This window comes from Solea senegalensis, linkage group LG1 (assembly GCF_019176455.1).
Source record: "Solea senegalensis isolate Sse05_10M linkage group LG1, IFAPA_SoseM_1, whole genome shotgun sequence".
In the NCBI taxonomy this organism is placed as follows: Eukaryota; Metazoa; Chordata; class Actinopteri; order Pleuronectiformes; family Soleidae; genus Solea; species Solea senegalensis.
In genome coordinates, this window is record NC_058021.1 from 9,790,109 (window position 1) to 9,806,735 (window position 16,627).

At 39.9% G+C, this 16,627-nt stretch overlaps 1 protein-coding gene across 4 annotated transcripts in view; it reads right to left on the minus strand.

Annotated features, from left to right (window-relative positions):
• Positions 1-16,627, minus strand: part of LOC122771580 (rap guanine nucleotide exchange factor 4-like) — a 24,919-nt gene continuing 8,292 nt past the window's right edge. For 2 of the 4 annotated variants that reach the window (XM_044029257.1, XM_044029235.1), the window contains exons 2-30: positions 16,301-16,443; positions 15,581-15,669; positions 14,301-14,447; positions 11,353-11,425; positions 10,829-10,884; positions 9,849-9,955; positions 9,566-9,687; positions 9,041-9,224; positions 8,656-8,740; positions 8,319-8,379; positions 7,640-7,716; positions 6,951-7,097; positions 6,504-6,598; positions 6,300-6,385; positions 5,987-6,065; positions 4,893-5,043; positions 4,714-4,802; positions 4,583-4,610; positions 3,914-3,989; positions 3,594-3,740; positions 3,340-3,437; positions 2,928-3,053; positions 2,577-2,755; positions 2,382-2,472; positions 2,247-2,297; positions 1,689-1,776; positions 1,530-1,594; positions 1,385-1,439; positions 1-1,272 (exon numbers count right to left, since the gene is read on the minus strand). In XM_044029257.1, the coding sequence (XP_043885192.1) occupies positions 1,145-1,272; positions 1,385-1,439; positions 1,530-1,594; positions 1,689-1,776; positions 2,247-2,297; positions 2,382-2,472; positions 2,577-2,755; positions 2,928-3,053; positions 3,340-3,437; positions 3,594-3,740; positions 3,914-3,989; positions 4,583-4,610; positions 4,714-4,802; positions 4,893-5,043; positions 5,987-6,065; positions 6,300-6,385; positions 6,504-6,598; positions 6,951-7,097; positions 7,640-7,716; positions 8,319-8,379; positions 8,656-8,740; positions 9,041-9,224; positions 9,566-9,687; positions 9,849-9,955; positions 10,829-10,884; positions 11,353-11,377 (2,496 nt within the window). In that variant the 5' untranslated portion in view covers positions 11,378-11,425; positions 14,301-14,447; positions 15,581-15,669; positions 16,301-16,443 and the 3' untranslated portion in view covers positions 1-1,144. Of the gene's footprint in view, positions 1,273-1,384; positions 1,440-1,529; positions 1,595-1,688; positions 1,777-2,246; positions 2,298-2,381; positions 2,473-2,576; positions 2,756-2,927; positions 3,054-3,339; positions 3,438-3,593; positions 3,741-3,913; positions 3,990-4,582; positions 4,611-4,713; positions 4,803-4,892; positions 5,044-5,986; positions 6,066-6,299; positions 6,386-6,503; positions 6,599-6,950; positions 7,098-7,639; positions 7,717-8,318; positions 8,380-8,655; positions 8,741-9,040; positions 9,225-9,565; positions 9,688-9,848; positions 9,956-10,828; positions 10,885-11,352; positions 11,426-12,165; positions 12,352-14,300; positions 14,448-15,580; positions 15,670-16,300; positions 16,444-16,627 lie in introns of those variants that run through there. The other 2 variants (XM_044029241.1, XM_044029248.1) reach the window with 2 other exon arrangements.

Below are 16,627 nucleotides of genomic sequence, written 5' to 3' on the forward strand. Positions count from 1 at the left end.
CACTGTTAAATTAGCTTTTTTTTTATTATTATTTACAAGGCAGACTACACAAACAGTACACTTACAGGCAGCTCTGGGGGGACGGGGGGAGGCAGCATCGCTGCAGTTCTCGACAAACACCATCACATCAAAAGCTCCTGAGATCAAAAAGAAAATGAATGACACTTGTCAAGAACACGCTCAAACTCTACACCCTTTTATACAAAAATAAAATTACACGGACTGAACACAGCTGGGAGATGACAAGGTTCTTGAGATGCTTTTTAGACTCCATCTATCCACGGTCACTGCTTCCAAATCAAAGTGACACAACAAGGTCATCCAGCTAAACAGATTCGACCAAGTAACCTCCTCATCTAGGATCATTTGTAATCATAAGGTGTCCTCCACTGCAAAAATGAAACACAGTATATTGACAAATTTGAACACTGCTCGGAAGAAAGGCTTTAATTCAACTAATACTCTTGTGAATAGTTTTGAAATTTGCCTGACTAGTAAAGGGACACCAATATTCACCTAAAGGACACCAAATCCTAAAGACTCTCAAAGACTTGACATACTCCAGTAGATTATGAAGTAAATAAGTGCTTTCAGATGTTATACCCATCCATGTATTCACCAGGGACAATGAGGAGTCTAATTTTCACTACAGACTATGCGGTTCTCAGTGACTGTCCACGAGTACATCTGTCAAGAGAGTAAAGTTTGCTTTACAGGCAAGTACAGTAATATAATGTAAACAAGGACAAATCTTGGGTAGCACAACATTACAGGACACGCCGATAGAAATCCACTGTATAGAACAAAAAGCCAATGAAGTTCAGTCATGCAGGATACTGATTCCAGTTCTATACATTACAATTCTATCTAACAGGTCCCAACGAGTGACAGCTAATGTGGTTTAAACCATCAGTCACAGCGACAGGAGAGCAACTGAACAGTGTGTCTGTCCAGGAGGAAGAGGCTTTTAATGGCACAGTATATGTCCTTGATTCATAATAGTCCATAAGAGTGATAATGTCACTGAGTGTTGTGATTTGCTACTGAACATCCAGTTGTGTTATTTCATCCGGGTCATTTGTGTGTTTTTGTCTTTTGCTGCTAGTGTCACAGAGAAGGCGATTGTGGTTTTAAGATGTGGAGCTCATGTCCGCCGAGGCTCCAGCCTATAGGAGAGCTGCGTCAGCGCCCTCTGGTTGTCAATGACGCAGAGCTTCCTGACGTAACCCCGCACCTCTGCTTGGTTTTTGTTTGGTTGGCATATGTCTGGATCTAACACAGCAGAATAGGAGCAATTACAGAATAAGAGAAAGAGTCATTAGTGGAGAAATCCGATAAAGTCAGCAAACAAATGTAATAAACTGATAAAGAATGTTATTCTTACTGAAAGGTTGGCTTCTACAATGTCTCACTTGTCGAATAGTGTTAGCTATAAGACGCTACAAAAAACCAAAGACATTAAGTCAAGCATGAGTGTGGACACTTGTAAGACTTGGTAATTATCACTTTTATTGTGCACAAAAACTCACCATTTTCTCAAAATTGACCATATTGTCAATGAATGTCTTGTTGCCCTCATGTGTGAATGTCATGTCTGAAAAGAAGTGAAAAAATGAATGGCAGCTGTATTCCTCTCACTACTAGTTAAAAGTAGTTGTATCAGTCACTAGTTGATAAGTGAGTCATACCTTTAAGAAGGAGGGGCATAAAGGGGATGATTGGCGGCTCCAGTTTGGTAACAGTGAGTCGGTAGGACCTGTGGTTTCTGGATGGGTCCTGTCACAAAACGTATCATCAGTCATTACAAAATAAATCAAATTATTAGTTCATTATTTCTGCTTATTTTAATTTAAGGTACTTTGATTTTATTTAACCTCTTAAAAATAGAAGCCAGTTAATGTTAGTGGCTTTGTCTTCCTACAATAACTCTTAAGTCTTGTGGAAATTCAGAGTGAGATTTGAGCCAAAGGTGAGTCACACTAGTGTTTTAGCAATAAATGACCAATTTGAGCCACGTTTGGCTAAAAAAGCCTTTTTGATGGACATAATGTGAAATATTGCCCTGTAGGATTACATCGTAACCATTGCTGCTGTGTCACAGTTCACTACTGTATCAATGTACTGGACCAATTCAAAGTACTACTCCTTTACCATTTATTTATTATATTTATAAGCACAAGGACCAAGCTGAACATCCACAAATATCCATTTAAATATGTTTTGAAAGTCTTATAAATGCAGCTTACCATCATGCTCTCAAACTCAGCGTAGAACTTCTTAAACTTTGTGGGGAGTTTCTGCCAAAAATTCATGTAGAACTTTAGCAAAGACAGAATACAAGCAAGGTTTGCAGCAGAAAACAAACATACAGAATACTTTACCTCCCACGTCTGGCTCAGTCTGCTGACAGCAGGATTGCTCATCCCCATAATAATGGCAAAGAACGAATTCAGGTTCTTAAACTCTCGACAGCTACAGACAAAAAAAAAAAAAAACACAAATAAGAACTTGAGCAAATGCAACTAAAAATCCACCTAGTTGCTTGCATGCGAAGGCACGTGACAGTTCTCACTCACTGTGCAGCTATCTTGATGAACTTCTTGAGGAGCTGGACTCTTTTGCTGAGCTGTCCACAGAGACAGACTTCAGTGACAACCCACAGTTGAACCTGGTTGAATCTCCGCAGGAACAAGTCCAAGTTAGCTGTTGTTCTTCTGAAGCTTTGTCGGCCAAACGTGTGGTAGAGTAGCTCGTGCTGAGGAGCAATCAAGAGAATACAGTTTACAGTTTATTCAGTGGGGAGTTGTTGCATCCTGAGTCTATTATTCCTGTATCAAACATGAGTTTTGCTACTGTATGAACAATCAGAACACTCTTGTCTGTACTGGTCTTAGGTCATTTTTAGTGTGTCTGTGTAAGAGAGATACCTCATGTACACAGCTAAAGAGCTCCCAGTCAAACATGGTCATTTGGTAAGCCAGGTCCTTAGAGCTCATCAGCTCAAAAGTTGACATGGAGCCTGCAGAGGGGCCCTCCTGGTCTGGAAGAGGAGCCTGAGACACAAAAATTCACAAGCACATAGCAAACACACGCCAGAAGACGTATTAAAAATCCATATAATAATAACACCACTAAGATGTATGATATACAGCTGTGATCCAGTGAGTCATTTTGTGAATTGACTGGCCAGTCACTGTATATTTGACAATATATATTTGACAATATATATATATATACACACGCTGTATAAAAGCATTGCTACAAGACCATTAAACTATAAATTAAAGCAGTTTAATAGCAACATATTTCAAGTGAGCAGGGCAAAGACTCTTCTCTTACCACACTGCTAAGCTGGTCTCGTGGACAGGCAAATAATCGGCCATTGATGTTCAAAGAAGAAAACACCGACACGTCATTTGGCTTCAAGATTTGTTTTTCTGCAACACAAAGAGAGAAGACTGGCCTGTATAACAATGGTAAAACTACGCATCGGTTTTTAAGGTAAAGTGGTTTACCAGAATCCACTAACAGGATTAATAATGTCTCTATAGGTGATGCGACCGTTGAACAGTTGAATCGATCAGTGTTCTTACCACAAGCAGAGCTGAGGTGGATCAACACCAGCTCGTCACTCGTGCCAAGTTTGTCGGCCACAGCACCAATAACTTCTCGTCCTGTTGCTGCCACAGCAACCCGGATCGTAGTGTATGTGTGGTCACTGCAGTAGACCTTCAGTAGGACTACACAAAAATATTATGATATAGTATCTGACCATATCTAATGAAGTCTTAAACCCAGCAGTTTAGAATTAATCTTTTCAGGACATTCACATTTAAATCTCATGGCAATATCAAACAACTTTGCTTGACTGATGCTAGTAAGAAAAAAAAAAGCACATCAAACACAAACTTACTGTCATCCTGATTCCTAATGGGCTGTTTCTTTTGCAGTCTTTCCTCTCCATTGCTGAACTGTCGTATTAATGTTTTCTGTTGAATTATACGGGACAACACGTCAGTATCCACAACATTATGATGCAGTTGAAGGGACTATAGGAAACAAATGTATTGGATTGTATAGTAGAAAAATCTGAAAAACTGAAAAAAAAAACTGAAATACTGGTTCACTGATAACAGCCAGTTTACATTTGTAGCCCAGAGGAGAAGAAAAACAAGGATCTGTGGTGGGGATGCATAAAATACAGACTGAAAGTAGAGAGGAACTGTGTGGACACTTTTCTCCTGGAAAGAGAAGAAGCTTCATCCACTTATAGCTAACTCTCTCTCATCAAAGTTCATTCATTCATCGTCTACTGCTTCATCCTCCACATGAGGGTCACAGGGCCGCTGAAGCCAATCCCAGCTGACAATGTTAACAGTCTGTCACTTCTGATATTGCTGCTACTCTCGAGCAGACCACATTAAAAATGTAATATCTGCCTGTTGCTGACACCTGAAAATGTACCAAAGATGAATGTGGATGGGTTTGTGCCATCTGAGTTGGGATTGCAGTTATTAGTAATTGTAGACACTAATGATCATTGCTGTAAATTTTGTACATTTTTTTCTTAATCCAGACATACCCTTTTTGTTGATTTGGCTTCTTCTGAACTGCAAAAAAAGTAGAAAATTACATCATTAATAAATATGACTGAAGTTAGGGAGTAAAACTTGTGAAAAACTTTAGCCAAATGTAACATGTGAGAAAACATACTGTAATTTGACAATTTTTTCCAGGTCAGGAACAAAGTCTTTCAGAGCTCTCAGCATCCGAGAATCATTCAATAAACTTCCGTATAACTCCTGCAGTAAGACAGACAGAAAGTTGGACATTCAAACCATGCAGAGGATCCAATTTACTGCATTTGAAAGCTTGTTTATATTTGTATTTACCTCCAAGAAAGAGATAGCAGCGGGCTCCTCCTGCAGCAGGTAGGAGTGTGTGCTAGCCCAGCGCAGAGCTAGAATGAGGGCCCTCCTCTTGTTGTTGAGTGCATACTCAAGCCTCTCCTGCTCAGAGCCTGGCGGAGATGCCACGTGGTAGGTGCACATGAAGGTTAAAGATAAATATAAATACAGCAGATCTTGTGTTTCTGACACAGAAAACACACACAGGCAGTGATATCCTCTTCACTGACCCTGTGCTTAAATGTTACAACCACTGCATTGATCAAAATATCACTGTGTAAAAATACATATGTATAAACCTGTCATACCACAAGTTAAGATTTAATTTTTAAATGCACTGTTCTAAGAGAGAACTAGTCTTCTCTTCCACTATGATGGCCTGTGCTGCAAAGCAACCATAAAAAGGGTCTAAAAGAGAGCTGGAAAGTAAAAGCAACTAAACACAAACAAGTAACAGAAGAGTTTCTGAGATGGAGAGATTGCCTCGGGTCTTCTGTCAAGTTTGAATCAAGTGCATCTGTGCATGCTCATCTGATGAGAGAGGCTCAGGAAAGAGTATTTATTTAACAACCTGGGAATGAAACTCCTGACTCCTGCAGCTATGATGGTTTATCAAAAACAGAAATGTTGGTCTGCTAAGTTCCATAATCAATGCTCTTCACTGCATCCTTCAATAGATGCCAAATGAGAACACAGTTTATTATCCAAAATCAGTGCAGCAGCAGCAGCAGCAGCAGCAGCAGCTCAAAGACAAGTAGCTGAAGACTAGCACTACAATGATTAAGACAACAAGCAAATACTTTCTCGTCTGGGATTACAACTTGTCATTATGGTGTGAAGACAAGAGGTGAGCACTCAGTCAGCAGTTCATTAGTTCTCGATGGTCAACTGCTGCATCAGTATGTTACACAATCCAAACTGCTGTTAGGCGCACTGTTACAAAATGCAGACATGCTGTCAACATAACATGCTGGTGACTGCTGTTACGCGACGAGAAGGTGTCACAAGCTGTACGAATTTAAAGGAAATTCTTCATACAAGGCTTGGAAAGCAAGAGCGAGTAAAGGCAGAAAGGATATTGTGCCATGAGTAGAGGGCAGAGCTGGCTGTTGGACATGAAGACACAGTGCATGAGGACAAAATCATCCACTGCTGGGTCTAACAGGTGAGAGGAAAAACAGAGAGAGAGCAGAGTCAAAGAGTGCAACAGAAATAAGAGGCTAACATTGTGAAAAAGCAATTCATCATTAATCATCCATCATTTGTTATAACACACCCAATATGATGCTAGAGTATCTCTGGTTATCTTAAATGACCATCTGTGTTTTGGTTTTAATGACAAGACATAAAAACTCACTAGCTCATTCATGGTTATGGTCTTGTATCTTATACCTGGTTCATTGTGATGTATGTCCACCCTCATGGTCTCGAGGAAGTGTTCAAGAATCTTCTCTGGGGTTCCTGATATCACAGTGTACCTTCAAAAAACAACAGGTTGCAATGTGTTGTATTAATTCATTAATCAATTAAAACAAACATGTCATCCATCTTTTTTAGATTACTTTTGGCAACATATGCAGATATGTGCGCACATACTTGATGCTCCCCAGGGTGGAGGTTCGAGGACTCTTTTCTAACACCAGCACAGCTTGTTCGTGTTCTTTTAAACGCACAGTGTTGGCTTCCACATCCTGCACGTTCAAAATCCACAGCACAGCATTAGTGATTAGTCAAATCAGAGGGTATCATTTTTAAGATGTAATACTCCTCATGCACCAGAGAGGGGAGACAAACATCACCATTAGGCAGCATTACCCCCCACACACACACACACACACACTAGAGATTTGACAGCATTTTTACATTTTTTCTTTTTCTTTAAAAGGTGTGAATTTGATTCCATCTGACCTTAGACGTATACAATAACAAATAATTATTTGGCATAGGCTTAGATACAGGGACAAATGGAGCCATTTGATAGTAGTGTGACTACACTAGTATCCCATCAAACTCAGGATAAATGCCCGTCCTTTGTCTGCCTACCCTGAGTATCCTGTTGAAGTCTTCCTTGTCCACACGAAGGAAGTGGCAGTTGTCCTCTCTCAGAACAATGGAGGCAGCACGAGGTGAATCCGTAACCAGTGCCAACTTCCCAAAGTCATCACCCTCGTGGAGCGTACACACCACACCCTGGGGACAAGACACTCATGCATGACTGCGCACAAGGACAAACTCATGCCAAGGTAAAAAGAAGTACATACATGGACACAGCATACACAACATCAGAAACAAGTAGGTGCACTCAGGACTGAGGTGGATCACATGTGTGCCGTGTATTTGTTTACATATTCATGCAAGGTGTGATGAATGGGTGTGCACGCATATGAGCACATGTACTACATCGGCCTGTATATTGGTTGTGTGGTGTGAATTTGTGTATGTTCATAATCCCTGAGGCCATATGATCACAGTGATGAGTCACAGTAAGTGGAGCAGTTCACCACACACGTATTACTGGTGGTTCCCGTCCTCGGAGGGCAAAGCACTGACATCAGCCGCTCTGCTCTGCACAGACACGATGAGCTACACAGTTTAATCCAGTGCTGTACATTCAGATGAAATGTCAAACGGAGCAGAAACATTTGAAGAGAACACATGCATGTGGGTAGAGGTATGGATGCAAACACAATGCACACATGTACACAGACACAGACACACACAGACACACACACCTTGCCATAGATGACTACATTGACGGAGCCTTTCTGGATGATGTACCACGATGTGCCCTCCTCTCCTTGATTGAACACTGGAGGAGAACAACCACAAAGTAAACATGATTGAGGAGAGGGATACAAGCACACAGGCATGACACGCGCACGTTTGGATTCAGTGTGACTTCAAGTTACTGAAGATGTCTTTATCTTCATAATATTCTATTTTATAAATACACTTCAGAAATCATGGTTTTTATATACATACAGTATATATATATATATATACATATATATATATATATATATATATATACTGTGTATATATATATATGTATATATATATATATATACATATATATATATATATACTGTATGTATCAGTCACCCTGATGCCCACCCGTTATGTGCTGTGGTTTATCATCTATCTTACTTTAATGGGAGCATAATTTACAAAACTGAAAACATGTTCTTTAGAAGACCTGAAATTGGTGATTGAGACCATTAACTCCTGAGGAAAATGTATTCAAACAGAAAATAGTCATAGTTTCACTTAAAAACAACCGTACACATCTCTGTGTTAAATCAGTGTCGGTGCTTGTTTATCCTTCACTTTTGTTTCTTTTTAGCCAATACACGTCTTTCCTTAAATCAAGTCAGGTCAGCAATGACATACTAAGACAAAGTGAGGACTCACACACTGTTCCAGCTTTTGCATGTGACTCAAAGATCACAACACTTGCCAGTTCCCTCTTCACCTGCAAACCAGAAAATAACAGTTTTAAAGCACAACATTTACTTTACTGCACTGTAGAAACGTGTATGAGCATAGATGAATGGTATGAACAGTCTTTATTTTGTTGTATGTAATTATAATGACATATTTCTTGTGTAGGTTTTTTCTCATTACACAAATACTGACATCAACACATCCCTCAACTATTCAAAAGAAACTGCAGCAAGTGGCTCTGGTGAATTAACACCCGCCTTGGAAACCTGTACTGTGCCTTTAAAAGACAAGTGGACTGACTCACAGTGTTGGAGAGGTGAGCTAAGGCCTTGATGTGAAGCAGCTCATCATAGATGATCTCTAAGTCGTCCCCTGTCCTCTGACCAGGCCTACAGACACACAGAGGTTTAGTCAGAATGACATCACCAACATTTCATGCGTGCACTCCACCACAAACTATGCACTTATGATGTGGTTCTTTCATTTCACATGTTGACTGTTATAAATGCATTAGAGAAAGGTTTTTGATTACATTCAGGTCAAGTAAATTGTGCAGCATCACTGAAATACAAGAAATAATGCAGAATCTCTTGATTTAAATGTTTTAAATGTTGTTTTAAATAGTGACTTGCGATGTGTTATGTGTTGCGACTGTGAAATACGTTCTGCACTATTAGCTATTGACTGACGATTTCCTGAGAATCATTCGCAGCAGTGCATCAGGGCCAATCTGGGCAAGGAAGAGGATGGTCTCGGGCAACTCTTCCTCACTCTCCCTCTTCTCCTCCTCACTAGGCAACGGCGTGTCTTCCTCTTCATCGTCCAGAAAGCGATAGAACAGGTACTTGTCCTGGAAACCCAGCTCCTGGTCCACTTAAGTGTAGACAAGCACACACAGGCTTAAAGACACATGTAAACACACTAGTGCTTTTTATTTTAGTAACTAGAGGTTTCTTGATCTCATCACTTTATCACCAGAATCATCATCTTTGAAGTACGAATTTGAGATCTGTAATTACAGCATATACATTATATCAGATCTATATTTAATATGCTCATAATTCTAATTCACTTAAAAATGTGTGTGGGATGGTTTGAAGTTTTTCGAGAGTATGCAATATGCAATATGTCATGACATAACTATGTAATGTTAGGAACTGAAACAGCAGGCATTATGATGAAAAATGATGAACGAGAGTTTAAATGATAGTTACCATGGTTAAGCACTCCTTCTTCCAGCAGTGCCTGCCACATGCCAACAGCATGGGACCGTGTTAGCACACATGCACTCTGCAGCACCAGCCAGTCAACCAGCTCTGTGCCAACACAGCACTGTCTGTAATACACGCAACACAGTGTTCAAGTTCTGAAAGCAAAGTCATTTATAATAATAGCTGTCGTATTTTTATCAACCTAGAAATGTCACCAAACCTGCTGCAGTTTCACAATTTTGCACAAATACACAAGGTTACGAAATGTTTACAATGATTCTCCTACCTGTACGTCTTGAGGTGGTACTTCCTGTCTCGAATCATGTGTGGAGCTCTGGACAGGATGGCATTGCGGAGAACCTTCCCCGCCCTCTGCAGTTTCTCTGAGGGGATCTATTAAACATATGGTGAACTGATGTTCATCGTCACAGTGATGCCCTTGAATATATTCTTACTGTATGCTGTAATATCTAAAACCATTTTAAAAGAAAAAAGCACTATCAGTTGGCCCTGAAAATGAGCAACCTTATAGTATAGTGCAATACTAGAAAGGTTATGTTGAGCAGATTAAAGGGATGGATCATAGAACCCTGCAAAAAAAAAGTGATATTTTTATCATCAACCTGAATCAACTTAACATGCTGCAAGTGATACTCTGCAGATTGTTCTTAAAACAGTATACAGTATCACCTTTCATAACAGGAAAAACTACCTTAAAACAGATATAAGTAAACACATACTGTGGGTCACACCTGCATCTCAGATTGAGAGGGAAATGGCAGATGTGCACGCACGCGCACACACACACACAAACGTCCTGAAAACAACAAAGGGAGGTATGCTAATTGGGCAGATGGGATCTTTCTTCTAGGTGCATGCATTAGTTAGTATTAGCATAACTACAGATGAACACAGCTGTGAGTCATCACTCGCCTCTTCACAGAAACACACACACACACACACACACCTTCAAAAACTCATTCTGGTGGTCTGATTGATTTAAAAAACATGAAAGTACGTAGTGGTGCTCGTTTTATGATACCGTGGTCCGTTTGCTTTCATTACATACATGAACATGAAAATCACTCTTTTACTCCACAGTCGTCTCTCTGAGACTGAAATATATGTTTTGTGCTTGACCCCAAAAGCCTTGGCCACACAAGTAGAGACATGTAGAAGAATACAACACAAACTGAGGTGGTCTGGCCACATCTTTTAATTCTTGTACAAATCTAAGACAGAGCTTTAGATAGAGTGAGTGTTTACCTTGTTGTGAGCTTTGTTTGCAGAGTCGGAGTTAATGTTGTCTTTGTCTGCGAGTCCTGAAGGGGAAACGTTTTCATTAGAAATTAAAAATTGATTATCACAGCAGCACTTTAAGGGATTATAATGTACATATTAATTTTCTAATTTGGATTATTATATAATTGCTTGAGTGAGTGAAATAGCTTATTATACAAATTTTATCTTCTGTTACCTATTAGTCCTTCTAATTAGCTCCTTCTATCAGGAGCAGGAGTCTTTCTGACCTTGTCAGGACCAGAAGTCTTTATAAAGACCAAAACCTAGTCCTACCTAAGATAGATGCTCATTTCTAAGAAACTGTGGAAGTTTAAAACTAAGATTTGAATTGTGGTTAAGTTAAGGTTAGGGTTAGGCATATCTGATTACGGTTGAGGAGGACACTTTGTGAGGCTGTCCAAAAGAATGGAATTCAATGCAGTGACCTTTAAAGGACCTGCACAAACCTGTATGTGTGTGTGTGTGTGTGCATGCGTGTATGCACTCACTGTCATTGTTGGATCCACTCTCCATTGCTCCATAGGGAGGGGCCAACAGTCCAGCAAGGCTCTGACGATGCTTCTGCAAGACAAAAGACACGTTCTGTCAGTCGCCATCAGCCATCAACTATTACAAGACATCGTTTCTAACACATCATCATCCATTAATCATCAAAATCAATACATTTCAGCACACAAGCACACCTTGAGACACTAACAGATGATGTGTCTGATGATGATGATGATGATGATGACATGTACAGGCAGCGTGAGACATTATATGCCCAAGCCTACATGCTGACAAGAAAAATTCACGCGTGTTCAGAGCACATTAGGATCAGCCTTTTTAAGGTAAGTATGTTTTTTTTTTTTTGACAATTGACGATTTCTTTTCTTGTTTTTACTTAAATTGACCTTGGTCTGGCAATAAAACTGAACTGGACTGAACTTACTCACACACCCGCCGCTCAAAACAAAGCCCTTTGTACAACCAAGATCATTTACATGCAGAACAATTATAACACTATACAACACACACACAGTATGGTCATCACCACACAACCACAACCACAACCAGAGAGAGAGAGAGAGAGAAAGGGAGCATCGGTTTGAGTTAAAGACCCAAACAGAAACTTTCTATGTAAGCAAGAACACAATCAAATGCCATGGTTCAATCATGGCAATTACAATCAAATGAATTACAATCATTTGCCTGGTTCAAAGTACACAATCCTTATCAAATCATTTTGAATGAACAAAAACATTTCAGTGAAGGCTTTTTCCCACATGCACGCCATCGACTACACAGACGCACAGACTCACCTGAGGTAACACACTCAGCTGCCTAATGCTGGACGATTGAAACCCAAGACAGCTGCCTTCTGCTCCTTGACAACTCACACACATGCCACGGGATAACATCCTGCGCTCAACAAGCAACTCTCTTCCTTTCTCTCTCCCTCTTACTCGCACACAGCCACCTCAGTGTCTACTGCTCTTCCTCTCTCCCTGTGAACAAGCCAAGAACGAGCACCACTTCCCCTCACAGGTTACCACGGTGATCGCAGCCGCTGTATGACTGTGTGGCTCTCAAGGAGAGAGCGAGAGAGACAGAGAGAGGGAGCAACAGAGAAAGCAACTTAACGAGTGAATGGAAAGAGTTGTAAGGGTGAGGATGAAGAGGACAAGGAGAGGAAGGAGGCTGGCAGAAGATATAACATGGCCAATAGAGGAGAGAGGAAGTGGGCAAGAGAAAAGTAGAACTGGTGAAATAGGGAGAGAGAGAAAGAAAACAGGAAAGACTTACAATAGCAGCCTGTCATGGCACATGTGCACATTATGTGTCACATCTGCACCGGGTCTGTTCATCTCACTTTCACTTGGTGTTAGAACGATCGAGCGCTTTTTTCTTTCATCCTTTCATCAAACACATGACTACATTCATCTTGCAGCTTTATTGCCCACACACACAAGGAGATGCACGCAGATTAACCCAAGCACGTACACACAGGCACAAACATAAAACACAACAAAGATCCTTTTAGTATGAGCCGAACAGGATTCAAAGAACCACCCTAGGCTATGTTTTCTGTTTTATGCCTGCTGTCCGAAAATAGACAACACAGAGGGGCACTGAGTGCACTACATGATGATAAACAAAACACTACACGCATCATAACAAAATAGCACACATGATTTAGTGAGGTAATTTTTTTAACATCATTGAATAGATGGAAGTGTTTATGTGCCGACACTGAGGGAAGAAAAGCTGTCAAAGCAGCATTTAATTAATGTTTTTATACAGGAAAATCAATTCTTGCAGTAATATTACATTTCATAAACATATAAAATACTGTTAGATGCATGTCTTTCACATCATATGCCATTGTCATTACTAAGACATAAAAACAGCTATTAAAAAATGACAAATCTTCTATTATCTTACACATAAAAAGACATGAATGTGTCAAAAATAATGCTTTAGCAGGTGTGTGTTTCTTTGGGTCTTCTTATGTAGTTTATCGATTGCTGAATTGTGGTGAGAGTGAAATCAAAAAATGATTCCGGAAAACATTCTTTTGAATTCAACCATGTCAGACCACAGATTTCTTGAATAAGCCATAGGGCAGACACTTGTAGTCTTTGGTTGCTGACTGTGCAGCCACAGTGAACTGACTCAGTGTTCTGCCACAATTTCCTCTCCAAGTGAGACCCTGTGAATGGAGATGGTAACCTCAACAAGGAGGCCCACAGAGAGGCAGCTGCTCCAGTGCCAACCCCCTAAGATGACGCCATTGTCCGGGCCAAAGTCACATTACTGTTGACTGTGATTTGGCATTCAATACGAAAGCATCATTATTATTTCCTGTTGACCCAGTGATGTGTTCTAATAAATGTAAGAGTTAAATTATTATATTTAACCTCACCAGGAGAGATAATGGCTGCAGCATCTGTTTGCATTGTTTCATGTTTTCATTTGTTTAATATCTTCCTATTAGCAGCTATGTCCTACTGTTGAAAATATTGAAAGTATTGCGTGGGCACCAGTTGAGACATGCCCTCAATTACAAATGCATTTTTGCAAATGACATATGGTTATTTTTGGAGAAAAGATCATTTTATTTTATAAAACAGTGCATTCATTTCAACAAAGCAAAATATGCTAATGTCAATCTGTAGGTACCTGAGCTCAGAGAAAAGCCTGGGTAAGGAATAACTGTGCTAAAGTATGATTGGGTGCATTATCTGTTGTACTGAAAATGCTGCAATGAAAATCAGGCATGTAACATCTGTACCAATATTGTCACCTGAGGTGTGCATCTTACAGGGGAAACAAAAGGCAATGTTATGATGGACAGCCCTCTTGTGGTTAAAAGACCAACTACAATATAAACTTGTCAGGAAAACCTGAAAATTCAGTGTCAAGCTCGTAGTGAATCACCGATTCCCAAACTCACCTCCCACAGACTCTTGAACTCCCTCTGTTCGATGCGGAGCAGCTCACTGGTCTCTCTGCTGACAATGGTAGCGTGGCGTGGTGTGTTGTCCAGGATCGACTCCCCAAACGCTGTCCCAATCCCCAGTGTGCAGATAGCGACTGCATCCTGCACACAAACACAGTATACTGTGTCTACACCGAGGAGTCATGGTCAGTTATAATGATTCTCTTTAAGAGAGATATATTGAAACACTACACACTGAAATTGCAGCAGTAATATAGAGCAATAGGTTTTATTTATGGCCATGGACAGACATGGTGAGTAGACAGTTTTATGTATGATAATTAATGCAAATAAATTCAAATATGAGGAACTGGTAAACAGAGTCTTCAGGAAGGAAAATATCTTAAGGTGATGGATTTATTTGGGCAGACTGGAGATATGCAAATACACACACACACACACATTTGCACAGCTGTCCTTTTAAGGACTCATATTGACTTCCATTTATTTAGACAGCCTAACCAGAAGAGGTTAATGCCTATCACAATTTAAATCTTAGCCCTAAACTTTACTAGTTCCTCGGAAATCAGATGACTTTTTGGTCTCCATGAGGACCACTGGTCCTGGCAAGGTCAGTGTTTGTGCCAGAAAATGTCCTAAACACATGCAAGACCACACTAACACAGTGAGTATAATAACATCGTCCACTGATTCATACAAACCTTTTCCACTGTCGAAACTGACATTTTAAATATAGCCACAGAAACTAGGCCAGTGTTGGCACTTAAGGGCTACAAACTGTATGAAAATGACATTTCACAATAGAGGGGATTATCGGTCTTTCACTACGAAACAAACCACCATGCCTTTCTCTCTTCTCTACATGTACAGTATAAGCCTATTTCCACACATAGAAGTGTAGCAGAAAGCTTAATTCTCAGTGGGCTGCTTTTCTGTGCTGTGGACGATTTGCTCTGTCATACTGAAGTAGAGAGACATCCGTTAATGTAGTAAAACAAAGTCAGCATTAAAGAGAGTCATGCAGAACAAACTCTATAACACAAAGAGCACTTATGCTGATGTTTGAATCCTGGCAGTTGTGGTTTGGATAGAAATCCAGTAGTGGTAGTCCATAATTAATGATTCATTTTGTCATTTGTTCCGTTTTATTTGTTCGATTTCTCAGGAATAACACACAAAAGACACACAACATAATGACTGAATGTGAACAAGTTGTTATGTACATAGCTTCACTCTGACTTGACTTGATTACATGAAGTAGAATTCGATGTTACCTGGTGGTTGGCTGTTTCTGACACTTTGACATCCAGGGAACCAGAGAGAACAGCATACCAGCTGGTGCCTATGTCTCCCTGTCGGAACACTGCAAACAGTGTAGTAGCACCAAGTCAAACACATTCAGTCTGGTAAAAACAAAACACTTCATTCAGTGATCTGCTAGCAGATCAATTCATTCATAAAAACTCCAAACGCCAAATGACTTTCTTTGACTTTAGCATTCTTGTAATTCAAACACAAAATGTTGTTTGAAGCATTAACTGCAGCCTCAGATTTTATATATGTGTATAAAATACATATTGATGTAAAATGGGGTTATGTATATTGCTGTAAAAAACAGATCTCCATCTAGACCAACAGTTAAAATAAAAACATAGACATACACTGGCTCCTGAATCTCCAAAGTGGTTATTTGCTGTTTATTTGTTTGTTTTTAATTACATGTGTGGATTTTGGAAAATTTTGTTAATTACTATGATTACTGGGATCTACCATTGGCTGTCAGACTAAACTGTTAATCCAGAAAACTGGCTGATTTAGAATAATAGGTCTAATGGGAAAAAGATCCTCTATTAATTGTGTAAAATAACATGTGAAATGTGAATTAGACTGAACACAGTGCAATTAAATGCTTAAAACAAGACATCAAAGACATTCTGCGACATGACTCTAAATCTTTCATTTGAGAATTTGTGTGAGTTTACTGCTGTACATACATGTGATGCCTTTCTCCAGACATTCATAGAAGGCACAGGCACATATCTGCAGTAACAGTGGAGTCGGGAACCTGTGAAAGGCTTTGACCTCCCTAAGTCTGGTCAGAATAATGTCCACATCCTCTCCCGAGCGCTCCGAGGGCCTGTGCAGAGAACACCCACCATTAGATGTCACGTTAGGTATTACCATTTGGTGGTTAGTAGTAAATGTTTCACATTTGCAATCACAACATCAAAAAATCAGAGGTGTTTAAAAGAAAAGCTGTTGTAGTGCTACCCACTCGTCATATGCTTTGTGCATGTGTGTTTGCCTGTGTTTCATTGTTC